This window comes from Haplochromis burtoni, unplaced genomic scaffold (genome assembly GCF_018398535.1).
Source record: "Haplochromis burtoni strain Fernald_Lab_line unplaced genomic scaffold, NCSU_Asbu1 Contig_769, whole genome shotgun sequence".
Lineage (NCBI taxonomy): Eukaryota > Metazoa > Chordata > Actinopteri > Cichliformes > Cichlidae > Haplochromis > Haplochromis burtoni.
In genome coordinates, this window is record NW_024583130.1 from 1 (window position 1) to 26,726 (window position 26,726).

The 26,726-nt window shown below is 39.3% G+C and overlaps 2 protein-coding genes and 2 long non-coding RNA genes across 5 annotated transcripts; 2 read left to right on the top strand and 2 right to left on the bottom strand.

Moving 5' to 3' along the window:
• Positions 1-2,891: 2,891 nt before the first annotated feature.
• Positions 2,892-5,487, top strand: LOC121812735. The gene is made up of 3 exons (XR_006053280.1): positions 2,892-3,061; positions 5,097-5,161; positions 5,327-5,487. It is a non-coding gene; the product is annotated as an uncharacterized LOC121812735 (long non-coding RNA).
• On the top strand, positions 3,068-4,672 carry LOC121812736. Its single transcript, XR_006053281.1, has 2 exons — positions 3,068-3,433; positions 4,239-4,672. It is a non-coding gene; the product is annotated as an uncharacterized LOC121812736 (long non-coding RNA).
• Positions 5,488-6,339: 852 nt separating the features above from the next.
• dennd1c (DENN domain containing 1C) lies at positions 6,340-22,680 on the bottom strand. 2 transcript variants are annotated; one of them, XM_005950331.2, is made up of 23 exons: positions 21,793-22,680; positions 21,305-21,369; positions 20,662-20,705; positions 20,089-20,138; positions 19,876-19,995; positions 19,686-19,755; positions 19,186-19,266; positions 19,026-19,091; positions 17,307-17,360; positions 17,069-17,179; positions 15,296-15,396; positions 15,146-15,191; positions 14,930-15,031; positions 13,309-13,434; positions 13,001-13,102; positions 12,609-12,699; positions 12,480-12,520; positions 12,347-12,397; positions 12,177-12,224; positions 11,982-12,089; positions 10,829-10,911; positions 8,084-8,309; positions 6,340-8,011 (listed from the first exon to the last, which is right to left on the bottom strand). In XM_005950331.2, the coding sequence occupies exons 1-23, from the start codon at positions 21,807-21,809 to the stop codon at positions 7,007-7,009; spliced, it is 2,808 nt and encodes a 935-aa protein (XP_005950393.1). In that variant the 5' UTR covers positions 21,810-22,680; the 3' UTR covers positions 6,340-7,006. The 2 variants fall into 2 exon arrangements, with proteins under 2 accessions (XP_005950393.1, XP_005950394.1); XM_005950332.2 differs by lacking the exon at positions 19,026-19,091 and having other exon boundaries at positions 21,793-22,679.
• A 125-nt stretch (positions 22,681-22,805) lies between these two features.
• LOC102293174 (tubulin beta-4B chain) lies at positions 22,806-26,453 on the bottom strand. The gene is made up of 5 exons (XM_005950329.2): positions 26,206-26,453; positions 25,047-25,155; positions 24,587-24,697; positions 24,140-24,384; positions 22,806-24,056 (listed from the first exon to the last, which is right to left on the bottom strand). The coding sequence occupies exons 1-5, from the start codon at positions 26,260-26,262 to the stop codon at positions 23,244-23,246; spliced, it is 1,335 nt and encodes a 444-aa protein (XP_005950391.1). The 5' UTR covers positions 26,263-26,453; the 3' UTR covers positions 22,806-23,243.
• Between the last annotated feature and the right edge of the window lie 273 nt (positions 26,454-26,726).

Genomic DNA, 26,726 nt, shown 5'->3' on the forward strand with positions numbered 1-26,726 from the left:
TTTCTTAAGATGAATTATTTTAATTCATCTTTAGGCATGAAAAGATGAATAAAAATAATTAAGAAAAAGTCCTGATTGAGGTTGTCATAATTCATGCATGAAATGATTAATCATAATATTGGATTGCACCCAAAACACTTTACAATGCCACTATTTATTCACAAACTGGTAGAAGCAAGCTACAGTTGTAGCCACAGCTGCCCTGAGGGTGCCATATCACTCCATCGGCCCCTCTAGCCAACAGGAACACAAAGACCAGGACAGAGAAAGCAGGGGGATCAAACCGGAGCTTCCCAATCCCCTGAACCATGGTCGCCCCTTAATTCAACCTTACTGGGAATGTGTAAAAGTACAGCAGGTCTACTTACAATGAAGCTCCATCAGCCACAGAAGTGAGAGAAACAAAGGCCAGAGAGGCCAGCAGCAGCAGAGTCCTCCTCATTATCCCGATCTTTTTCTGCTGCTAAAGTAAACCGTGGCCGTGCGGCATCCTTCTTTTATTCACTAACCTCCCTCCTAGTGCACTCCCACAAAATGTCTATTCATCCTCTTTCCAATCACACGTACACACAATTTCCCAGCAGCAGGTTGGGAAACAGTTTAGACCTGATTATCTCTTCTCTAAAGAAACAAGTAAACACTGGAAAATCAATAAAGGTTTACATGTTTAAATTATGTCTTACCATGCAGTTTAGTAATTAGTTCACAGGATCCAATAAATATTCTTTTCTTTTCTTTTTTCTAAAATCTCATATTATTGCTCATATTATTGTTTTGCCTCTTTTGAACCCAAATATTCACCAGTATGTAAAAATAATCAAACAAGTTGTCTGATCAAAACGTGTTGAGTAACTTTACAGGACATATTTGGCTGGGCTTCATGGATTTATTTTTTTTTACAGTAACAATCTGACATATTTAATATAGTGGATATGATATCCTCTATTTTAGGATTTCACTGACAGGGAAAGAAAAGAAAGCAAAATATATCCTGCCTTTACCCTCAGAATAAATGCAATTCTCTGTGCCACATTAACCATTAAAAGAAGGGCAGAGCATAGTTAATGATCCTCCACAGTGCTTATCATTTAAAGGCGGTGGCATTTATATAATGGTCAGTTGATGCTGTGGGGTTCAAAGTATGCTAAAAACAAACAAAAAAGGAAAAAAATAACTTAATACCAATATATATCCAAAAGCAGCCTGGATTTAGCAGGGGTTTTTTGGTTTTCATTCTTTTAAATTCATGTGTAAATTCTGACCATAAGCACATTTTTCCATATTTTTTATTTTTTGCATTTCTATTCATCCATCCATTATTTTTCCCTTATCCAGTTATATGTGTCCTCCAGTCTGAAGTATGCCGTTTACACTAATAGTTCAAGTTCAAGTTCAAAGTTTATTCGCCACATGCAGTGGAATGAACCCGCATATTGTGATATGCAATTGAACATAATGAAATAGAGCACATTTTACATACAAACATGTTGGACTCCTTACAGTTTGCCTGAAGGGCAAAGAGGGGAGTGAAGTATACTCCTGCTGCTCTATTAAATCTGTTATGTCGTGCACAAAGACTCCTACCTAATTTTAATGTGTTTTTTTTTTTTTTTAGCAAAGTGTGTTGGCTCACTGCATTTTTTTTAAACAGAAACAAAAGAGTCTTGGCTAATGAAACTAAGGGCTGTGTGTGGTCACCACTTTTGTTTGATTTATGGTCTAACAGCAGCCGGCTCAGTCAGATATCAATATTTTCAATAATCAATAATTTTCATTTTACTTTTTCATAAGATTTAATTCAGGCTATTTATCTGGCATAATGTGTCTTTGTTTTGCACACCAGGACTTCTGGTAATCAGAGTTTCGTTTGTTCAGTAATAACGAAAGTAGGCCACAGGGTAGATTGTGCACAGACAAACAGCAGCTTTGTAAACTCACACAAGGACTTTTCTATTTAATTATTAAGCCTAACCCTCTATACATCAACTGAGTGATTATTTGTATTTGTCAAAGCAAATAAACCAAATATTACCTACTTTTGTTTTGGTTGTAAGCTTAGTGACTTGTGCTAAAAAAAAAAACAAAGCAAAAAATATAGGATAGGAATATATAGGAGATAGGAAAATATAGAGGCAAGGCAAGGCAAGTTTATTTATATAGCACAATTCAACAACAAGGTGATTCAAAGTGCTTTACAGAGACATTAAAAAACAAAAACAATAAAAAGAATGATTTAAAATTGATTAAAAAACAGTAGATAAAATCAGAACAGTAGATAAAATCAGTAGTTAAAATATAAGTTTTGAAATTTAAGCTTAAAAGTGTGGATTTGGTGAAATGCAGCTGAGAATAGGTGAGTCTTCAACCTGGATTTAAATAAACTGAGTGTTTCAGCTGATCTGAGGCTTTCTGGGAGTTTGTTCAAGATATAAGGAGCATAAAAGCTGAATGCAGCTTCTCCGTGTCTGGTTCTGACTCTGGGAACTGATAAAAAACCGGATCAGATGACCTGAGGGATCTGGAAGGTTCATACTGGGTCAGGAGGTCACTGATGTATTTTGGTCCTAAACCATTCAGAGCTTTATAGACCAGCATCAGAACTTTAAAGTCTATCCTCTGACGGACAGGCAGCCAGTGTAAAGACCTCAGAGCTGGACTGATGTGGTCCACTTTTTTGGTCTTAGTGAGGACTCGAGCAGCAGAGTTCTGAATGAGCTGCAGATGTCTGACTGATTTTTAGGTAGACCTGTAAAGATGCTGTTACAGTAGCCAAGCCTACTAAAGATGAATGCATGGACTAGTTTTTCCAGGTCCTGTTGAGGTCCTGAGGGGAAAAAAGCAAAAAAAAGGGGAGTGTGTTTCTGATTGGTGCAGAGAGGACATGTGACCAGGCTCATTTGAATACGACAGGTGAGTGGGGCAGAATACTTTCAGTATGCTTCGAACACGTCGACATCTGTCTCTCAGACTATGAGCATTCTCGGTTTCCGGGAGCGTGTTACTTTGAACAGGGTGCCACTACAACGTTGATCGTCTCACCTGGATACCCATTAACCGGCAGGTAAATACCAAATTTCATCCTTGGCCTATGAACGCAGCTGTAACCCCAACGGTCTGATCTTCCTCGTGAGGCTGCACGCGCTCCTTCATTCCTTTGGCTGTAAGCGGTTTCACCTGTCACAGTTCAGAGCAACAGCGGGCTCACCTGAGCCGGAAGGACACCGGTTAAACAGGTGTTTCGGGATCTGTGACATCCTGCCCTGGGCAGAGACATACGTCAGCCCGTGGCAATGTTAAACTTTGGTGGGTGTGTCAGTGTCTGTTGGTCTAAGTGGTTTATGGGGAGCAGACTTTTTACACTTTGCAGACTGAGGTTTAAGATTGGGAGTTGTTCGGCATCTCCTGTCTATATATATATATATGGACATTTATGGTGAGTTCGGGACATTTTCTTAACTACCTTTTCAGTGTGTAACGCTTAATCTTCCACGGATTTTTTTTAGAATAGTTTTTTGTAGCCTAGTGTCCCAGTCTGGTATGATTAAGGATTTTCTATGAGGGCCATAGATCCAATTACAGCAAAGTCCATACACTGGATTTGCTCATTGATGCTTTAAAAGTGGGAGTGAGAACTAGGTTAGGCTCAATTTGACCTATTTTTATATTCCGAATAATAGGTTTATTATCACGTAACAAAACCAAAGAAGGCAAACATTCCTCACATTTGAGAACCTGGAAACAATGAAAGCGCAATAAAAAAATTCAGTTCCTGTTGTTAATATTGGCCACTACTAACACAGTATTGTTAGTAGAATAGCACTCTAAATTAATAAGCTGGTTGCACAGTATTCTGAGAAGAAAAAGCAAATCTAAATTGCTTCCCTTTCTGCTAACTTTCAGTGGCTGAGGTCCTTGTTTGCATAGTGGTAAGAATACACCCCCAAGGAATGTAGTGGAAGTCAGTACAATGGCATTCCTGTAACATGAAGTTTGCGGGGGGGTTTTGGCTTGTAAACCACACATTTTGGTGTGTCTGTATCTCATAATTATACCTCAAGTTGGTCAAGTAGTTTTGTATTAGACTAAATTGGTTAAACAGCAATGCTTTAGTGTATGTTTTTTTTGCTTGATTAGTTTATTAGTATTTCAAAATCATGCGATTCTTGCCATGAAAATATAATCGCAAAAATGAGCTCATCCAACATTTTGTGATAAGCTCTTTCTTTTGGTATTCCAAGTGGTTATGGAATGAAAGAGGAAGATTTCCTTGAAAGGTATGTGCCTGTCATGTCACACAGGTTTTCTGGCTGCGGTGTTTTAAATTGAAGTACATTTGAGACTAAGTATCTCTCTCTTTCCTCCCACAATCTAAAGACATGCAGTTAGGTTCACTGATGATTTTACATTGCCTGTAAGTGTGAATGTGAGTGTGGATGATTTTGTCTTCTTGTGTTAGCCCTGCGACAGATTAGTGACCTGTCCAGGGTGTACTCTGCCTCTCACCCTATGGTAGCTGGGATAGGCTCCAGCACTCCAGCTATCTTGAATTGGATTCAGGCATTCAGCAGGTTGGATGGATGTGCTGCAGCTTGGGATTTTTTGTAAACAGTTTAAACCCTTCTTACAATTTGTTTTTCAGGCAAATAATGACTTGTGATCACAAACTCGTAAATACAAAGTGTTAAACATGACAGTCTCTTCTATTTTACATATATGTTTTAAACGTATCTGATCTGCCACAACAGTAAAAGTCCTGATGTGTAAAGTGGATAACAATAATGTCTTTGCAGTGTGGGGCACAGCTGGGAAGGCCTTGGGTCCTGGCACTTATGTAAATGTTATGTTTACTTATAGCATCCACCAAAGCATTGGCACAGATCAAGCACTCTCCAATGTCCTGGTGCACAGGACACATGACCCAAAAGACACAGTATTAAGGAGGTGTCTTTAATGTTACGGCTGAATGATATATATATATATATATATATATATATATATATATATATATATATATATATATATATATATATATATATATATATATATATATATATATATATATATATATATATATATAATTTTTTAATGCTCCACAGTTACATGGTGCAAATGTAAGAACAGATCCTGCAGACCTGAATGATCCTTTCTACTCTATCGGGAGGTGAGCTCATTTTAAACACTCTCAACTTATTTTTCAACTGACCCAATATGCGGTTTTCCTCTAAGCTGATCATTAATCATACAGTCTAAATTAACATTTTCACTTTTGTTTGCTTCTGGTTAAAGAAACAAAAAACAAAAAAAAACTGTTGTGCATCCCCACTAGGGTGCCTGAATTCAGTAACTGAGGTAACTGCCCTCCAGTGCGCAAATGTGAAACACTTGTTGGAACAACTGACCCTTAGAGGTTGTAACAACTTCTTTCATGTTGATGTTATAAATTACGTATTGATGACTTTAAAAGTTTGTGATTTCTCTCCTCAGCATGGCCACGGAGGTGTCGATCTCACCCATGGTGCCAGTGTTTGTCTCCACCGTGCTGTCCCTGCTCAGCTTGACTACGCTGTTGCTACTTTGCGTCATTAGGAAAAAAAGAAGCATGGAGGGAACATACAAGCCCAGTGCGGTGGAGAAGAAACAGTCAAGGTCAGCGGGTTGTGAAAAACCTGGCTTGCCCCTACCATTGCCCAAAGAAGAACGTCTGATATGAGTCCTCACATACTTTGTCAGGCTATGAACTTATAACTGATGGCTTCCTGTGATCCTGTGCTTAGATCATCATGTTTTGCAGCAGCAGTTTGTAAGTAAACTAAACGCTATTTGTGCTGCAGCTTCTAATAGCCAGTGACAACAAAAGACTGATCAGACCTCTAAATTTATTCTATCATCTGTTTCACTGCACGAAGAGAAGAGAGAGGTTTGTGCAATGCAATGTAAACAAGTCACTCCCTTTTATTCTGCCACATGAGCAAGGAACATGAGTTAAATAACACTTTGTATTTGTACGCAGGTTAGTATTTTTTCTGTGTGGCTTGTTCTGTGTATTTATATATAAAAATGTATATTTTTACACGTTTTTTGCATTTATAAGAAATATTGATTTAAAAGATTGACTGTGATGCACTTTCATATAACTTAGGAAAAGCTCAACTTAATCTAAAACAAATCAAAATGCATGTTTCACAAGGTGTTATGTAAATAAACTGCAATGTGCACACTAAGTATTCCTGCTTGTTGCCCATCGTCTTGGAGCGTTGAAGCTGAGAAGCAGTTTTCAAAGTATTTATTTTATTCAAGTTCAGGTTATTCAGATCGTAAGTGAAATGGTCGCAAAATGTAAATACCCAGAATGCGTCAGTTTTTATTAAAGAATCTGATGGATAGCATGCCTTTTCCACACAAATACATTTGAAGAAAAAAAATTTCTTTCAGTAACAAATTGGTCTCCCAGCAGGCAACAGGAAAAACGTTTTTCATGCATTTTTCTTACTCTCTTCTTATTTATTTCAGCCATGCTGTCTTAATTCTAAGTAATTAACCATTTCACCAAGTATAAAATATACAAGCAATAAAATGTGTTTACATACTAAGAAAACAGCCAGTTTGTAAGAGTGTGGCAGTATTGTTTTTGTTATTGTAGAGAGACGGCCTTTAAAAAGTCCAAAACTACTTAAAATGGGAACATTGTTCTTTTTTTCATTACTTTGTGTTTGTATACACTGCAGCTTGTTATATTCATAAATACTAATGCAGAAAATGTTCATCTGAAACTTATCCCCAAGTGCAACATTCACCCTCATTTGAGTAACATTTGCTACAATTTACAGAGGTCAGCCTTTAAATAACACTACATTGTTGACTTTTATTTCATAATTTATATTTTCAGTAAAACCAAATGGGCTTGGGATTAAGAGTAACGGAGAAGCAGGGGAAATGCAGAGAGAAACCAAATGTATCAATTTAATTGGATTTTAAGTAACAAAAACTAGAATGTAACCAGCATTGTTTAAGCTTCAAATCTCTTCTTCAGTTCTGACACTTTGACTGGAGGTCGTTCTTCCTCTTCAGCTTCCTCCGTGCGGTTGTTTGTTTCTGATGTATTTGAGTCACATGGCATTTGTGCATTCTCCCTGTTTCTGAACACAGTGCAAGGTTTCCCAGGTTCAGTGAAGGCCTTAACCCTGGACTTTACCTGGAAGCTTTGGCTGGATCCTTGAGACTGAAAGCGTGCTGCAGCAGATAGCACTTTAGGAGGAGAGGGGGTCTGCTTTACCTCTTGCTCCAGTTTTTCTGTAGCTACTTCAATCTTTTTTTCTTGAACTGATGTAGGGTTAGGGTCAACAGCAGGAATCTGAGGCCCAGGAGAGACTGTAGTATCTGGAACTGCCTCCTTCCCTTGATTTTGCTCTTCTTCAACAGAGTTGGGATGTTTAGGATTTGGGTTTATAAGTTTGCTTAAAGATCCTCTTACCTCCTCATTTTTCTCCAGTTGGCTCTCTTTTTCTTCTTCTCTTGCTTTTGGACTTTCACGTATTTCTCTTTCCATCTCAGGTTCTGCAATTACCTCCTCTGTCTGATTTTGCTCATCCTCTTTGTTTTCTTTTAAGCCTTCATCGCTCTTGGCACATATTTCATTAACCGGGTCCTCCCATAAACTTACACCCTCTCCCGGATCTTGTTTCTCTATATTTTCCTCTAACTTTACTTCCTTAAACTTATTTTGATCATCAGTTTCCTCTGCTTGATTCCCATTTATTGCTCCTGTCACTTCTTCCTGTTTTTCTCCGTCCTGCCTCTGTCCATTTTTTGGCTCTTCTGTTTTGTTTTCTGACTGCATATTCATATTCTCCAACCCTTCCTCCTCTGGTACACTAGTGTCCATGCATGGCCAGTCAGTGTCTGCTGTCAGATCTGATAACTCCTCTGTTGTTTCCAGATTCCAGCTGTGCAAGCTGCCACTGCCACTGATGGACAGAGACAAGCTCTCTTGGCTTGGATTGGTTGGAACACGCTGGAAAACACAGACAGATCAGAAATTGCATTCACTTGTGTGTGTTAGGGACACTTGTACCCGTTTTCTTACCCGTGTGATAAAGTCATGGCTGTCTGGCCCAAACAGATCCAGGCTGCGGGTGCCGTACAGCAGGCCACGGTCATGGGAGCTACGAGAGCTCAGTGTATCAAAGATCTCCCCAAGAAGATCCATCTCTTCTTCATCACACAGCAGTGTATCTTCCTCCTCCTCATCTTCTTCTTCTTCATCCTTCTGGAGCTCAGAGTCAGGCTCAGTCCTGGACCCAGACATAGCTCTGAAATGATAGCAACAAACAAAACGGTATGAACAAAAATTCTCCACTGTAAAGATACAGTATATTATCCAAATGATAATTAGTGCCCGATGCTCTTCTAACCTATTCTTGGAGTTCTACACAGTTTTCTTTCCACATGCTGTTTGATAAACTCTTCTCCGCAGTTTATTATTTAGGTCTTCAGAGAGTTGCTTAGATATGAAGGCTTGGTTTTGACTATGTGAATTGATGGATTGTCCATAAACCACATGTCTTTCTAAACCCTTCCTAGCCTGTAAAATTAAATGTTAAACTTAGAGTTTTACAAACATCTAAAATGTAATTAAAACATACAATTCACATCAAAACACGTGTGGATTGTAAAAGTCTGAATGTTAATGTAATAATATTTAGTTATTTATACACTTGTTTTTACTTGCAGAGTACAGCTTTAAGGACTTATTTCCATTTAGAGCTGGGCGATATGGCCTAAAATCCATATCACGGTATAATTTGAAGCATGTGCGGTAACGATATATATCGCGATATATTCTTTTCTTCTGTATAACGTATTTTACACACTATAAGGCACACTTAAAATCCTTTAATTTTCTCAAAAATCGACAGTGTGCCTTATGTATGAATTCTGGTTGTGCTTACTGACCTCGAACCGATTTTATGTGGTACACGGCGCACAGAAATCTGTCAAAAATGTTTTAGTACGACTTTGGTAAGCTATGAAGGGCACCGCTTGATGGATTGTTGGAGATTACGGCTACCGTAGTCAGGAGCCTCGCGGAGTAATCTGGGTCCCTACACTGCGGCATCACTGAGAGTTAAAAACTGTCTATATTCTTTCATCTTTAATAAAATGATCAGCTGCTGCTTTACCAGGTGTAACAATTAAGTTTAACATCCAGGCATCCATGAAAACAGAATGTATTAAATTTAACTGAGTTAGAAGTTAGCAGGACGTTAGCTCGCTAGCTCTGACCTAAACATGATATGACATGTTCTGACTGAGAGATTTCTGGAGAAATTCAAACGTACAGCTCTGCTATCACTTCCAACATAAATGAAGACGGAAAACTAAACAGCAGTGATGTTTGTAGGGTTACTGAAGTCGGACTAGCTGGTATGTATGTTGGTATGGATGTGCTACGTGATCGCTAGCAAAACAGCTATGTTAGCATAACATTAGCACAGTGAAGCTGACGGATGGCCGCTAATGTTTTTCCACTCGATAAAAGTTAACGTGAGGGTTTCTGATGGTTAGGGACAAATGCAATTGCATGGCAGGATGATATAAATGGACCAAACTTCAGTCAGGAGAACAACTGAGATAATCCATGCACAAATATCCTGCAGTTACTGCAGATCTGACTATTAATTAGTCATTAATATACTGCAACAACATTGGAATAGAGCAGCTGCGAGAGAATTCAGCAGTAATGAATCAATGGTAGGGAAGTAGAGGAAGCACAGTTTTTGGCTTTCCCCATATTCCAAAAGTGCTTCGTCTCTTTGCTATTACTGTCACCAGGCATAATTTGCAGATGATGTTGTTTACAGCGGCTGCAATGCTTTTGACCAAAACGGGCGCAGCTTGATGACACCATCAACATGCGCTATCGCGGTAGAGCGATATAGTCAAAATCTCTATCGTTGGCCAAATTTATATCATTTCTACCATATACAGTTTATACCGCCCACCCCTATTTCCATTTTATTTATTTCAAGTCAAAAAATTGGCAAAAGGGAAGGAGTCTGAATCCTGTTTGATCTGTTTTTATCCGTTTTTGTTTTAAACCCTAATCTGAAAAGCAGTTGGTGAATGGTACATTCACTCTATTACTTTGTGTTCCTGTCATGTTCTCCTTAAACCTCTCACTGTCTCAGTGGTGTCCAAAAATGGTGTGTGTTTCATAAATAACTGGGAAACATTCTGGAGAAATCCTGGTCTTGTGTGGAGAACTCCATCCCATCCGTCTCTCCTAGACTTTTCAAAAGTAGACTGGGAGGCAGAGCTTTCAGCTATCCCTCTTCTACAGAACCAGCTCCCAGTTTGGAGACAGCACACAGATTATTTATTAGGCTGCTGGGGGACATCCTGTGATACACTGAGCGTTTCTTTTTTACTCACTTTTTTTTAAATTACTCCTTTATAAACAGGACTACTGTATTTAATCATTGGTAATTATTGCACTTCTCTCATAGTGTTTCTTTTATGCTGCCCCTCCCTGACTTCCTGGGAGGTTTCTTCCTGTTAAAAGGGAATTTTTCTTTCCCACTATTGCCATTTGGCAAGGAGCTGTGTGGTTGCTGGGGTTTCTTATTAATATTGTAGATTCTTTACCTTACAATATAAAGTGCCAAGAGACAACTGTTGTTGTGAATTTGCACTACATAAATTGAACTGAACAAGTACAGCTACATTTAGTACAGCTAGGCAGTTAATACAATGCTGGCTTAAGCTGTAACAGCCTCAGTGTATTCTAAAACACTCTGTAGATGAGTGAATATATTTCATCACAGCTTACCCATCCCATGTATCTTCACTGTCTTTCATGATGTCCTTGTCTCTAGGAGTCTTAGATTTATGAGCAGGTCGACGGGGACGTGACTGACATGATGCAACAACAAAGCAAAGGTTTGGTAATACAATTTTTCCACAAGAAAACCATTGAGATGTTATAAGAATAATATAAAACAATACAGAAGCAAATGAGGTCCCAGGGTTATATTTATATTATACCTTGACTGGCCACTTTATTAGGTTCACCTTGCTAGTACTGGGTTAGACTCCTTTTTGCTTTCATAACTTCAACAAGGTGCTGTAATCATTCCTCAGAATTTGGTCTGTATTGACATGATAATATCCTGCAGTTACTGCAGATCTGTTGGCTGCACACAAGTGCTGGAAATCCATCTCACTACATCCCTGAGATCCTCTATTGGATTGAGATCTGGTGACTGTGCAGGCAATTTTAGCCTGAACTGTTGAAAAAAGGCAGGATGGATCCATGCTTCATGGTGTTTATGCGCAATTCTGACCTTACCATCCAAATGTTGCAGTAGAAATGAAGACTCATCAGATTAGTCAAGGCCTTTCCAATCATCTCTTTCCCAATTTTGGTGAGTCTGTAAATTGTAGCCTCAGTTTCCTGTTCTTAGCTGACAGGAATAATACCGTGTGGTCATGTTCTGCTGTAAGATTTTTTTTTTTATCTGCTTTAATGTTTAATGTATTGTTATTTCAGACATGCTTTTGTCCATACCTTGGGTGTAATAAAAGGTTATTTGAATAATGGCTGCCCTCCTCTCAGCTTTAAGCAATGTGGCGATTCTTCTCTGACAACAAGCGATTTTTATGTGGAGCATTGTGACTCTTTAAATATTTTCTCTTTGTCAGACCATTAAAACTGGACAGACAGCTGTGTGGTTTCTGAAACACTGGGGTGCCCATCTGACACCAATCTACGCCATGTATAAAGCCACTTAAACCATCTTCCTCTTCTATTCTCATCCTGGGTTTAAACTTCAGCTGGTCATCTTGATCACTTTTACATGCCTAAATGCAATGAGGTGTACCTAATAAAGCCAGTGAGTGTAGATATCTAGATTTTAAAAGAGTGATTTTTTTTTTTTTTTAGATGTGGGTTTGGTGCATGAGATTAAATTGTGGTATCTCACCCTCCCGAAGTGCTGTGTGATTGGTAGGCGGTTCTGCAGGCAGTCAGATTGGGCACGGCGGTGTGATACCGATCCACCTCTCTGAAGGGTGTGCTCTTCATCATTAACCTGCATCAAACACAAAACAAAAGTTTATTAAAAACACAGTATAATTTTTATCCATCAAAGCATTTGCCCACATGAACATGCGCTCACCTTATGTATCAGCAGGTTTTTCAGACCTGACTTGGCAAGAACTTTGGCCTAGAAGAGATAAGCAGATAAACAGATTAGTAGCAGACCTACAGCAGCGCAACATAATCATAGTATTAGTTCAGAATAATAATTAAAAAAAAACAAAAAAAACACCTCAACACTGTACTCACTCTCATGTTTGCTTTGGACTTCATGTTGAGGATGAGAGCACCTCCTCCTTTCTGTCAAAAGTACAAATGCAAGAATTTTTGCCAAGATGATGCCAAATGCATTAGTGTTTCTTTGAAGATTAAGTGAACTTACCTTTAAATTACCAACTAACTGTTGATAGGATTTACCTCTTCCTACATAAAGAAATAATTTCATAAGCAAGCAATGAAAAAAATGGACATACACATGCACAACCACACAGGTAAAGATACAGATACACACCTGCTGTGGATTCACACTTTATAATCTCCTCCTCAAAGAGATCATCTGGTTCATTTTTATTATTCAGAATATCCAAACGAGCATCGATGAACTGAAAAAACAAACAAATATACAGCATCAATAAAACAGCTCACTCATTTCTAGTGACATGAAGATGCTTGGCCTGTGCACCTGACTTCACGCCAAATTCAAAATCTTTTTTGTTAATTATGTAAAAAAATAATGATTATTATTATTTTAAAAAATAGTAATCTGTTTAGCATAACACAATCTATCAAATCTCTATCAATGGCTGTTATGCAATCACCTTGAACATTTTCTAAATCTCTGTCCAACCACTGCTCAGCTACTATTACAATTGCATTAAGTGTACAACAGAGGGCAGTATTTACCTGTTTGAAGCACTGCAAATGAACAGCACTCTGAAGAAACTGCTTCATACTCTGAGATTTGTGATCTGAAAACAGGTTTTCGCAGAAACATATTTCTCCTTCCTGCAATAAGCAACACATAGAGACGGCCATGAACAACAAAAGAAGAATTACTCCTAAAAATAAATACTGATATAACAGATGTGCAGAGCTGCAGAATACTTAGAGAATTTAAATTAAATATGTTGGGAAATGTGGAAATAAAAGTGCCTAAATTGATTTTCTAAATACATATATAAATACCGATATGTATTTCATGTACGACAGACCTCATTAGGCTGCAGTGCATCCCTGTAGCCTCCAAAGAGCAGAGCCTGAGCCTTCAGGAAGGCCTGAGAAACACCACATCCAGGTGACACCGCTTGGCGCTTCAAACACATCTTCAATCCGGACATCTGGACACATACAGCATCTGTATTTATATCTGTAATATGTTTATTAATATATATGCGCTCAGAATTTGTGCCTTTTTAAATGTTGAATGTGCACTTCTGTGTCAGGAAACTTGCACTGAGACTAGTTCATACTAATGAGGCTGACTTTTACAAGGGCTTAAAAACTATTTGAGCAACTCGACAATCTTGCATGGTGTAAATTTTTCTTCTTTTAGCACAGTTTCTGGGCCCAGTATGTCCCTGCTCAGAGATAAAACTTTGTGATTTTCCAGTACCCAAGGCAGTCTAAAAATCGCTGATTGGTCCAACTGTAATGTATACTGTGAATTAAATGTATTTAAACCATAACTAGTAAACTATGTTTATTAGTGGTCTTATTTGTCTCATGTTCTTCACATGTAAACACTATTTCAAATGTGTTAAGAGGACTCTTGTTTCCTTTTTATAGGTTTTGAGCCTAGTTTTCATCATAACACCTGTCCCCTAAGTAGCATCATTATATTCTATTGTCATTTTTATCACTAAAAGGGAGGTGAAATCAAGAGAATATGCTGGGGAATTGTCCAAACTTGCCCTTCCTTACTTTAGTACATAACGTGAGATAGTTCGCTTCAGAAATGTTTCAAATAGTTGGATGGGATATCAAACGTGTGCAATTATATCTATCTCTCACTGTGCTTCGATACCAGTTTTCCATAAAAAAATTGACAGTGATATTTCCTGCTTTATTCGCTTGCTTATTACAGTTCACCATTGTGAACAGTGTTGTCGGCCACTGAGTCCCCCCCCCAAAAAATATAACCGCTGACATGAAAGCCTAATTTCTGCTATTCAGTACTGAAGAAATTTCAACTTACAAAATTATGCTAAATTGTAAAATGCTTAGCTATGTCCCTAATGAAACCTCTGTAACTTTGTGAAAAACATAAAAGTTTCTGTTTTTCACTTTTTCAGATTTTAGTATAGAAATTTCAGTTTTTAAGATTACAGCTTAAACCAAAAATGTCTGGGCAATAAGCTACCAGAACTTTTAATGTGATTTTATTTCTTTCACTTTAAGTCTGAAGAGTCGTGCTGACAGATTTCCTTTTTTTTTCTTCATCGTGGAAAAACTAAGTTAAATATGTAATTGACACTGACAGAAAGGGGAGTTTCATTGATCTAGCTCGCTTAAGATCAAAGTAGGCTATATGCGGTCCACCATGTAAAATGAGTTTGACACCTCTGAAATAGTCCAGTGTTTGATTTCAGCCAGGATGCTGCCTGATTGTCAGATTTTGTAGCAGGCAAATCAAGTTTACCAGACAGTCATCTAAGCTATTCTCACATGGGTCCAGTTGAAGATTATGAATGTTGAAGATCAAAGTAGCGTGTAGGGCTGCAGTGAATGGGCGAAAATAGTTAGTGAAATCACACTTTCCTGCTTAAAATAAAAAAGTGTGGAAACAAAAGAAGCAGCTTATGCATCATCACACAAACTAAGACTATTTATTACCACATCTGAAGGTATCCTTTTATGGTCATCAAAAGGGGTTTCCAGGGTGTTAGTATCCACATTCAGAATAACAACTTCCTCCAACCCACGACTCCTCACCCTCTGTCAGACAGACAGTAACAGATTAGGCTTCAATATCTCAAGACAAATCTGACAGATTTGGAGGATTTGAGTTTAACAGTGGCTTTATATTGAAGTATAAGGTCAGCAGTTTACCTCAGATAGACTGCTGTGGACTCCTATCAGGTAAGGCATGGGTGCACTGTGACCATTAAAAAACAAATATCAATTAAACAGCTGTGGGCAGGAAGGCAGATTTGTAGATAGATAGGTAGGCAGTTAAACACGTAAACAGACAAATCTCACCAGCAGTAGTCCAGTAAGTGCGGTGGCAGGACAGGTATGAAGATGTGTTGCCAGTACATGGGGTATAGCACAGCACTGAGTGCATGCACACAGGATGTCAGCTAAACGCACAAAATGGAGAAAAGCTTTAGCACACAAATCTTCCTGTGTGGTTTGACACATGCCAAAAATAGTGGTCAAGGTATGACTACAAAACTATAGATTCAAACATGTTCTAGCTGCTCTACGTCTGACTTCCAGTTACATGGATTCAGCAGATACTAGTGTTGCTACTGACTTTAATGGCAGCTGACCAAACATAGTTGTACAATCATAAAGGGAAAGCACAGCCCCTCTCCATCCTAAGCTTTAACATATCAGAACATTAAACATAACCTGATGAACATCAACAAGCAACATGACCTGCCATTATTTATTTACAACAAACTAAGCTTAAATGTAGAAGCATTGTGTGAAAAACTACGTATGTTGTTAAATTAAGGGTTAAGTAGCCTGCAGATGTTGCTTCATCATCAACAAAATCAGAAGTTTGGGCAGTTTGTTGGAGTGGAGTATTTAAGTGTGTATTAATACAATGCCAAAAAACATAAGACATCATCAATGATCATAGTGAGGCAGCTATTACTGCCCATGAGCTTGGGGAGACTTATGTGGCCATTTCCAAACAATTTGACATCCATTACTCAACAATGAGACACGAGAAATGAAAAATATTATTCACAAGTGGAAAACACTTAAGACAACTGCCAGTCTTCCCGTGAGTTAAAGAAAATTTACTCCATGATAAGACGATGCTACAATCCCAACAACTGGTCTAAGACTTTACACGCCTCAGGTAACATGTTATGTTAAGTTCATGGCAGAACAATTTGAAGTATGGCTTGTTTGGAAGGGTTGCCAGGACAATGCCTCGCCTCTGTAAAAAGAACATGACGGCATGAGTGCAAAACTGCACCTAAACAAACCACAAGACTTCTGAAACAATGTCCTTTGGACAGAGTAGACGTAACTGGAGATGTTTGGCCACAACACTGCATACCAACCCAAACATAAACACATTATACCAACTATCAAGCACAGAGATAAAATTGATGATTAGAGCTTTTTTGCAGCTGCAGGGCATGGGAACTTTGCAGTCACTGAGAGGACAAAATTAGCCAAAACTGGGTTATGGAACCGAACAACAGTACATGTGCAGTAGAATGGATAAAAAAGAAAAGAGTAAAGGTGTTGTCATGGCTCAATCAAACTCCAGCACAAATTTTAATTAACTGAAGCAATGTTGTATAGAAGTCTGGGCCAAAACTCCTCCACAATCATGTGAGAGACTGACAAAGTCATACAGAAAATAATTCCTTCAAGTTATTGCGGACAAAAGTGGTTAAACAATCTCTTGAATCACTGAGTATAGTTCGTTTTTCACACACGCTGCTTCTGCATTTTGGCATTTAATATCCTCTTGAGATCCGACCTACTCATCATGTCCTCTGTAGTGGACAAAAACAGTTCAACTGAGAGATACTTTTGTTTCCTCGGTTCTCTGGAGGATATGGCATGTGTTTTTGTTCGTCTGAGCTGGTAATTATATCATTTTAAGACCTGATAAGGCCTAGTTACTTTTCATTATGCTTGATGTGTGAAAATGAATTCATGTTAGTCATGTACCAAATGTGATGGATGGGTTAGGGGGATGGGAGTTCTCTTTTATACCACAAAGTTGATGTAAATACATTTAAAGTAAAGCAATGGATAAAAGAGAATTGTGTAATTTACAGTGCTGAGTTTGCTGGCAAAGATGAGGATGCGTCTCTCAAACAGCATACTGGCATACAGCTGAAGCAGGTTCCCCACGTCTACTGCCACAATCAACTCGGTCAAGTTCCTCTGGTGTATAAAACAAGAAACAGATAGAAATATTAGCTTGAAGTGGGGAAAGGCGTGTTCACATAATCCATCACTGCTTGTTGAAATTTAAAATTTAGCCTTAAATTTTTAACCTAACCATGCTTACGTTTTCAGGTATGGAAGGGAGACTTCTGGGGTCTGGAGCGATGAAGTATGGAACCTGCCAAAACATATGAAATAAAACATTGCTCATACTTTATCAACACTATCAGTAATCCTTGAGATAATATCGCTGAAATTTTTGGGAAGTGTTTTTGCATTTAGCAACACGGTTTAGTATGCTGATTAGTGTCTTCCACATCATATATGCACACATCAAAGGTTATAGACATATAATTTAGTATTTCATTCCAAAATTCCCTCTACAGCAATCAATTACACATGCACACACAGTTATGTGAGCTAAAAAATAATCACTGACTGTATATAAAAGATGGATGTAGCTTCATGGTCTTAAAAATGAAGCCAGTGGGGGGAGGGGGGGGGGGGCAGCGGACAATGGCACATCTGGCTGCAAAATGAAATCATTTATGTAGGATTCTTTTTGAAAGTCATTCTGTTACTTACTCAATGCATGACCTCAGAGAACATGTTTCTAATAGGTTTGTGGCCACAATCACCAGTTTCACATCATCTTTAATAGTTTTAGGTTTAGTTGCATTTTGTATTTGTCAGGAACTTTGCACAAACTTACTGACCTCACATGCCATTACCATATTTAGTTACTACCTATGTTCCACTTGCAGTCCCTAGGCAAGTAAACAATATTTAACAGGCTATAAGATACAAGTATATGTCTGAGATGCACGATACAAGCAATATAATCAAGTATACACAGCAAGCCTTAAAACTCTCCTCCCCAACCCAACCACCCATAAAGCAGGCACATACAGCACTGATTAAGCATAAAAATGCAAATACATATCTGAGGCTGATACAAAGCATCATAATCAAATATAAATCCTAAAGTCACCTAGGAATCCAATGTAATAATAAAAATAATCAGCATATGGTTTGGCATTTGGCTAGTATTTGACAAGACACTATTTTACAAGCGTGGAGATTCTCATAGGGTGTTGTTGAAAAACTAGGACACTGATGAAAAATGATTAGCCTGAAGTTTCACAACAGAAGTCAACAAACCAATGGTTTGTTGGTTTGCGACAGCACGGTGTTTTTGTCCATCCTTTATGTACAGTCTCTGACTCAACTCAAATCTCAACTCTTGAAATCCTTCATGAGATTTAAACTTAATTTTGTTGCTCTTTAAGATTAGCATTTTTCTGCAAAAGCAATGTGTTTAAATTGACTTAACTCAACTAACATTTAGAACTACATAAAAAAAATGCTACTAATGTAACACCTGCTTTTTCCATTGTAATCATAAGAGTTTCCCCATCAACCAGGACTGAAACTTTCTAAATATATTCTCCATTGCAAATGCAAAGGAATTGTACAAGGTGAGTAAATATGTTTTTCAGGTAACCAATTTATTTTGGAATGAAACTCAAAAAAGCACAAACATTCATAAAATAAAACCTGTTACAGCTTTCGGCCACACAGAGGCATTTCTTATAAGACAAAACAGTTGTTGGGGTCAGTAACATAATGGCATGTTTATGGCTTTTGGATTAATAAACAAATTGTTCCAAAGGCTATAAGGAATGCCAGATATTAGTGCATGTTGTGCATGCTTTGGTTTAAACACAAGGTTTTAGTCTGCAGCTGTAGCCACCAAGCACAGACAACTGTAGTTTTCCAGCAGGAGTTAGTCTGTATCTACAAAGCTGTGATTCCAGACCACATGAACTCCTGTGGGACTCACCCCCTTTTGTCTCTCTGAGTGTCCAACAGGATGGGACACTTCTGTGCTGACCAAAACCTGCTCTCCCTCAGAAAAAAACAACAACACACTAACCACTGACAGAAAACAGCAGTATAGTTTTGTGTGACTCCAAGTTCTTGTTGGCTAATTAGAGACTTACCATCTGCAGGGTGACGGATCCAGCAGCCAGTGGAAGGGGCTGGTTGTAGAGTGATGCCAAAAGAACTTTCATTTCACTGGTCTGTTGAAGAGATGAAGTGGTCATGTTAAGCATACTGAAATAGATGCTACATGGACACAGATGGATGAAGCCTCTTGCTTGGAAATGTGAAGCTAATGTAGAACTGCTTTAAACCTGCATTCTTTTATTTGATACAGAATTATTCAAGAATCCTGTGAGAGTTGAATACAATACAGCAAGTATATTTGCTACGTGTAACTATGTTGTAGTTGACAAGTTACTACCATAAGAGTATTCACTGTCCTTGGTTTCTCAGTCAAATCCTTGTGTAGGAAAATGGAAATGGACAAAACGCTCAGCTATTAGTCTCAATATACGATCTTACAAACCAACAAATGCTATGTCCATCTTTTATTAACAGTTTAACTGCGGTTAAGAGACAAGTGGGAGAAGATAAATATTACAAATGAGAATCTTACCTGCCCTTTTGAGAGATAGTCAGCCAAGTTGTTGAGTAGTTTGTAAAACACTTCAAACCATGGAAGATAGCTGTAATAACATTGATAAAAATAACACAACCACAACACTTTTTAACAACGGTATCCTGAAAATGAAAGTAATGCAAATAGAATTGGTGTTAAAATATTTTTAACACATGTTGAAATGTACCTTAGAATGCAAAGGCAGGTATGTGTGCTGTTGGTGAGACGGCAAAAGCCAAAGCGTTGACATCCCTCAAGGTCAGTTAGAACAAAAGTAAAGTGCTGCACAGCCACCCCATCTCTCACTCTGAGTAGACAAATGTAGAGAGAAGACAAGATATGAAACACAAATGATACAGAAATGCAGTCTGAAGTAAACCAACAAGTTTATTCTACTCACCTTTGTATATCATACGGGAAGCAGAACCTGGGCAATGTTTGACAGGACTCCTAGAAAGTGGGAAACAATTTTGAAAACCTAACAGGACAAATAATCTAGATGCATACTGTGATCTCTGTCAGGGTGCATAGCAGAAAGTAATCTAACTACAGCTTGGCCACACAAGTGGAGCACTTTAATTCATTAAATTTCAATTTGGAAGCGCTTTTGTTGTTGTAAAGATTTAAAAAAAATTGTGGGGCATGAACCTTTTTTGTGCTTTTTTTCAGGCCTGAGTGGGGGAGGGGGGCATGCCATCGAAGTTTAGAGGACCAGTAAGTTAACAAGCACATACAATGTTATGTTATGATATGATTTTAAGGTGTTCCCCTATTGTAGATGAGAATGTCAGTAAGCTGATGTTTCAGGAATTTAACTGAAACAAGAAGTAAAGCTTCATATTGAACAACTTAAAACACTGGTTCTCACTTTGTGTAAAAAAAACCCCACAAACAAAACAAAGGCTATTTTTTTTTTTATTTAAAGCATAAATATTATTACGTTTGTTCACAAGGGCAGGAAAACACAAGCTACCTCATCATTGAAGTCTTCTGGAAACTGAAACAGCAGTCCAGGATCTGTAACATTAAAATAAGTGAGCGGACAAATACTAATGCTAATTCTACATTTAAAATGTATTTAGAAGTTATTTTGTAGCAGCCTTTTAAAAGTTTAGAAAATAACTATGATGAAAATAAAGAAAATAATGAGGTAAAAGTAGTAGCAAATGATTCCAAATGTATAAATATAATGCTTTTTAAACATTATTTAGCATTTAAGGTCTTCTGCACATGCTCAGCTGCTCAGTCAGAGGGATCACTACACCATCTTTCTATGTAGTTCATGTTTGACTACACAGGCTGTGTGGGTTTTTTTGATCACATGACAGGAAGCATGAACAATTCTCAGTGCAAGCAGAAACACCTTTATAAAGACTAGCGGTGACGTTTTAATGATTTTATAATACATAAATAAAAAACATCATCTTTTATTTTTGAAGCCAAGTGCTTGAAATTCAAATCGGTGCTGTGTGTCATGTAGGAAAATGAAAAAACGTAGGTTTATACAGTTACAGAAAATAATGGAAGAGCAGTTTTAATCAACTTGTCCAGTGCTGACAAATCACTCTGCGTAGCTAAGTTGCTCTGCAACAGATGATAAACCACAGAGGCCTCACCTTTGTCTCTGGCTACAGGGCAAGTTGCTTCAAAGAACCAGTAGAAGGTTCGCTCAGGGTTTTGTCTGACAGGAAAGAGATTTAAGAGCAATGACACAAATTTATTCTTAAAACCCATTAACCACCAAATATAGTCATATACATGTTGAGACAGTGCTTCGAATTGACACCACGTCTAGCATCAATTTTCTCAAAACGAAGAAGATTCTGAGCATAAACAAAAATAAACCAGGTGTAATGTTGAGAACAAATCAACAGCCAAGTAATACAAACGAGTCATATGTGTGAACGAAAGAGGAACTTTTCTCTTTGCTGTGAACAAGAACAAATGTACCGTGAAGCATATGGCAACAGATAGAAGGCGACAGAACTGCTACAGGAAACTTCCTGTGCAGTTGCGAGAGGAAGTAATAGAAACCGCAAGAACAGACTGACGGGCATACTGATGGTGATGGAAGTCGACACACAAAAATGACATAATTACTTACTTCAGTCTGGAGCCCATACTGTCCAAATGCGACTGTGTCCATGTGTGGCATCCAAGAGGAGAGAGGTCTTCAGCAGGTGTACTAGTTGACAACCATACCTCTGATGTAACAGTGACAGAGACTGCAACAGTAACAGCAGCCTGCTCAATCAGCACTGGAATGACAGAACACTTCCTGATCTATGTCAGTATGTGTGGTTTTCGTGTGTGAATGACGTCTGCTATAAGACCACCTATCAAAATTCAGGCCATTTATAGACACTTGGCTTAAAATTCCTTTATCGTTTAATGTTTTTTGTTCTTCGTGCATTTTAAATGCAAATTTGACTTTTAACAAAAACCACATATTCACATTAGCAGCTGCAAAAGTAAAGAACTTACAAAAAACTTTGGGAAATTTGCATATTTACGTTTTTAAAATGGATAAGTCTTTACTTTAACATTAGAACAGTTGCCAGGAACCTGTTGATAAATCACTCTGTATTAAACCTTTCCCCGAGTGCCAACGTAATGGCAGCCTTTACTGAGGAACTGAAAGGTGCTGGTTTCACTTTAGTATAAATCATATAACCGATATAGAAAGCTAAATATGTTTCTTGATACTGCTCACATAAGCAGGAATTAGAACTGAACACCATAACAAAATACTGAAGTAGTGAGGCGACAATAACACATGCACATCCTGCTCAGAAAAGAACCACACTCACAAATGTCATACTGCCTCCTTGTGTTGCTGCAGCCACACTGCCTAAATCTGTTGTAGGGCTCCATTTTGATTTACTTCCTGTGACATCGAGGCTGAAAGTTAAAATCAAGTTCTTTCTCTTCCAGACTGAAGTATTATTTTAATAATAGTGTATCAGAGTGAACTTGTGTGAATGTGTGTGTGTGAATGGGTGGATGACTGGGTGTGTAAAGCGCTTTGGGGTCCTTAGGGACTATGTAAAGCGCTATACAAATACAGGCCATTTACCAACTTCAAATGTGAGAGAAAAAAGTAAATACACAAATGGATATTTTTCCCACAAATGTATTTTAATCAATGTCAAATTACACAAGTCATAATATTTGAATGAAGTGAATGTGTTCCAGGTATGCAATTGTTTAACCGATGATAATTAACAAACACTAAGCAAAACAAACCCTCCAAAATAAAAACAATTTAACAAATAACCCACAAGCACACATCTGTGTTAGCTACCTCTAAAAGAGCACTGTGTTTACATGTTTAAAGTGTGAGTCCTACTCTGGCAGGAAGGGGGACAGGGTCAAGAGATATGAGGAGAAGAGGCAGACAGAAACGGGAAGAACTAAGAAAATACAGGAACAAGAAAACTGGGAAAGGACAGTGCTCTAGGAAAAGAAAAAGAGAGCAGAGTAGGACCGGAATGAGTGGATGGATGGTTGGATGGAGTCATGAGTGCAGATGAGAAACAATGAGTGACTTCAGCCTTAGGCCACCTCCTCCTCTCCCTCCTCCTCAAACTCTCCCTCCTCGGCTGTAGCATCCTGGTACTGCTGGTACTCGGACACCAAGTCGTTCATGTTGCTCTCCGCTTCAGTGAACTCCATCTCATCCATACCCTCGCCAGTGTACCAGTGGAGGAAGGCCTTGCGGCGGAACATGGCCGTGAACTGCTCAGAGATGCGTTTGAACAGCTCCTGGATAGCAGTGCTGTTGCCGATAAAGGTCGCGGCCATCTTGAGGCCACGGGGCGGGATGTCGCACACGGCTGTCTTGACGTTGTTGGGGATCCACTCCACGAAGTAGCTGCTGTTTTTATTCTGCACATTCAGCATCTGCTCATCCACCTCCTTCATGGACATGCGCCCTCGGAACACAGCGGCCACGGTGAGGTAGCGGCCGTGGCGTGGGTCGCAGGCAGCCATCATGTTCTTGGCATCGAACATCTGCTGAGTGAGTTCGGGCACAGAGAGGGCTCTGTACTGCTGGCTACCCCTGCTGGTGAGGGGAGCAAAGCCGGGCATGAAGAAGTGCAGACGAGGGAAGGGAACCATGTTGACAGCCAGCTTGCGGAGGTCAGCGTTGAGCTGACCGGGGAAACGAAGGCAAGTCGTGACCCCACTCATGGTGGCGGAGACCAGGTGGTTAAGGTCTCCGTAAGTGGGAGTGGTGAGCTTGAGGGTGCGGAAGCAGATGTCATACAGGGCCTCGTTGTCAATACAGTAAGTCTCGTCTGTGTTTTCAACCAGCTGGTGGACAGACAGTGTGGCGTTGTAGGGCTCCACCACTGTGTCTGACACCTGGAGACAGAAAAGGCAAAGATCAGGAAAACCAAAGGGAGACGAACGGATGCCAGCAAAGATGGTTTGCATAATCACTCTACCTTAGGAGAGGGCACCACACTGAAGGTGTTCATGATACGATCTGGATACTCCTCACGGATCTTGCTGATTAGCAGAGTTCCCATACCAGAGCCAGTACCGCCACCCAGAGAGTGTGTGAGCTGGAAGCCCTGAAGGCAGTCGCAGCTCTCAGCCTCCTTCCTCACCACATCCAGAACAGAGTCTACCAGCTCGGCTCCCTCCGTGTAGTGGCCCTTCGCCCAGTTATTACCCGCTCCACTCTGACCTGGAAGGAGCAAGTTCATTGTAATCGGCTGAGCCATGGTTTGTTTGTCTAGAAGTATATTTAGCTATCAAAATGTCAAAGTTTGTTATTTAAACGGTTTACTTGTCAAAGCCAGTACTTCAGCTATCATTATATTCTGTATAATCAATAAGGCATGTAATTATGTGTGTTTTTGTGTGTGTCTGTGTGGTTTATCCCATACCAAAGACAAAGTTGTCTGGCCTGAAGATCTGTCCGAAAGGCCCAGAGCGGACAGAGTCCATAGTGCCTGGTTCCAGATCTACTAAGATGGCCCTCGGCACATATTTTCCACCTGCAATACAAAGTCACGTGTTAAAAATGGTCAAATACAGACTATTCGAAAGCAAAGGCAAGGCAAGTTTATTTGTATAGCACAATTCAACAACAAGGTGATTCAAAGTGCTTTACAGAGACATTAGAAACAAAAACAAATAAAAAGCATGATTTAAAATTGATTAAAAAAAGCAAACAAACTAACTAATTAACAAACAAACAAACAAAACTGTATATAAAATCAAAACAGATAAAATCAGAACAGTAGATAAAATCAGTAGTTAAATGTAAGTTTTGAAATTTAAGCTTAAAAGTGTGGATTTCAGATCGACACATACAGTGAACAGGCGCCTTTCAAAAGTTCCAACCTGAAGCTTCATTGTAGTAGACGTTGATTCTATCCAGCTGCAGGTCACTGTCTCCGTGGTAGGTTCCTGTTGGGTCGATGCCGTGCTCATCACTGATCACCTCCCAGAACTGCAGACAGGTCGATTAGAGACAGACAAGCCAGAGAGCAGTTAAATGCGTGCTGTGGCAGTGTCGAGACATTCAAATGCCGACAGCTAAATTCAACGCTATTTATATCCTGCTGTACTTGTTAAACCATAGAAGCTCAACCAAGTGATTAATTCCTTAGAAGATTGACAACAAATTTAATCAAAGGGCCATAATATAAGAGTAAATATTTCCTAAGGTGTGACGCGTGCTGCTTTTGCTCTGTTCTGATGGTATTTGGGAATAATGAATTGAAAAATTAGGAAAAAAAAAAAAATCAGAATTTAAATCATTATCCTTGTTAGTATTTTTATCAATCCAACCTCAGAATCTTGTGTAATACATTTCTCAAGCCATCTTACATCTTTGGTTCACAGACACCTTTAAAGGACAGGTTTAAGAGATGGGTAATACAATATCAGCCTAAAGCGCTACTTATTATTATAATTAAATATGATTGCATATGTGGAAAAAAAATTGCACGGCTGCACGCCTGCCGGTGTTCCTGTCAATTCGCTGTCTGAGCCACACCCCTCTCAGTGTGTCGCCCCCCCCCCAAACACACACACACACACACACACACACACGATTGCACACACACACACACACACACACACACACACACACACACACGATTGCTGTCAGTTCATTCATTAAATTCCCGAATAATGATTTGTCAGCCTAAATCAATATATTCTCACACACAGATAAGCTTCATCCAGCATGCTGTGTTACACCGATAACACCCCGTGGTCCCCGTTTATGTGCTGTCGTTCATTTAAAAGTGCATCAAGTGACAATAATGGGGACGTCTCGACTTGCCACCGCCCATCTTGAAGGATGCTTTTGTACGCTTATTCAAGACTTTCCACCCCACTATGCTGACCTATTTAGTATTTCCTGTGAGCAGCATGACCTCTTGCTTGGATACACGTCAGCAGCAGCAAGGATAAACTTGTGTTTCGTTACATAAAACCGACTACAGTTAACAGGTAGACGACATGCCAACAAGGATCCGTTTGTTTTTCTCACCTTGGCTCCAATCTGGTTCCCGCACTGCCCGGCCTGCAGGTGCACAATCTCACGCATTTTGTCGCTGCGGTGTGGGGTGTCTCACAGAGAGCTGCTGCTGGAGAAACAGGGGGAAGCTTGCGGTGGGCTCCGGATTTGCAATTGAACAGTCCTGGCCCTCCAGGATCAGTCGGCAGTCTGGCTGAATGGCGGAGGAGCTGTGGCTGCGGTTTAAGCTCCTCGTCCCCTCCCTCCGTCCGCGGCTGCGCCGTTCCTCCCGGTGCTGCAGCATGACGTCATCTCCATGACAACGGGAACCGGGCACAGCCGGAAAATTTGGCTTGCCTGGGCTGGCTGGTTAGCTGGAAGTTGAAAAACGAGGATAATACACCGTTTGTTGTTTCGGTGGCATGCCTGTGAGAGATAACACTGCACAGAATAAACTACAGAGATTGAGTCCTAAAGATCGAGTCAAATGTTACAGGCCGACACCAAGGTTAAAGTCTAGGTTAGCTTGCATCATGTAAAGGGAATAATGAATT

Coding starts and splice junctions, on each gene's coding strand:
- dennd1c (XM_005950331.2), bottom strand. Junction 15,192..15,295: donor CACTTACTGGACTACTGCTG/GTGAGATTTGTC, acceptor TAATGGTCACAG/TGCACCCATGCCTTACCTGA. Junction 13,103..13,308: donor ATGCACTGCAGCCTAATGAG/GTCTGTCGTACA, acceptor TGCTTATTGCAG/GAAGGAGAAATATGTTTCTG.
- LOC102293174 (XM_005950329.2), bottom strand. CDS start 26,262: ATGCGTGAGATTGTGCACCTGCAGGCCGGGCAGTGCGGGAACCAGATT. Junction 24,385..24,586: donor GCCAGACAACTTTGTCTTTG/GTATGGGATAAA, acceptor TGCTCCTTCCAG/GTCAGAGTGGAGCGGGTAAT. Junction 24,057..24,139: donor GTGTGGTGCCCTCTCCTAAG/GTAGAGTGATTA, acceptor TTCTGTCTCCAG/GTGTCAGACACAGTGGTGGA.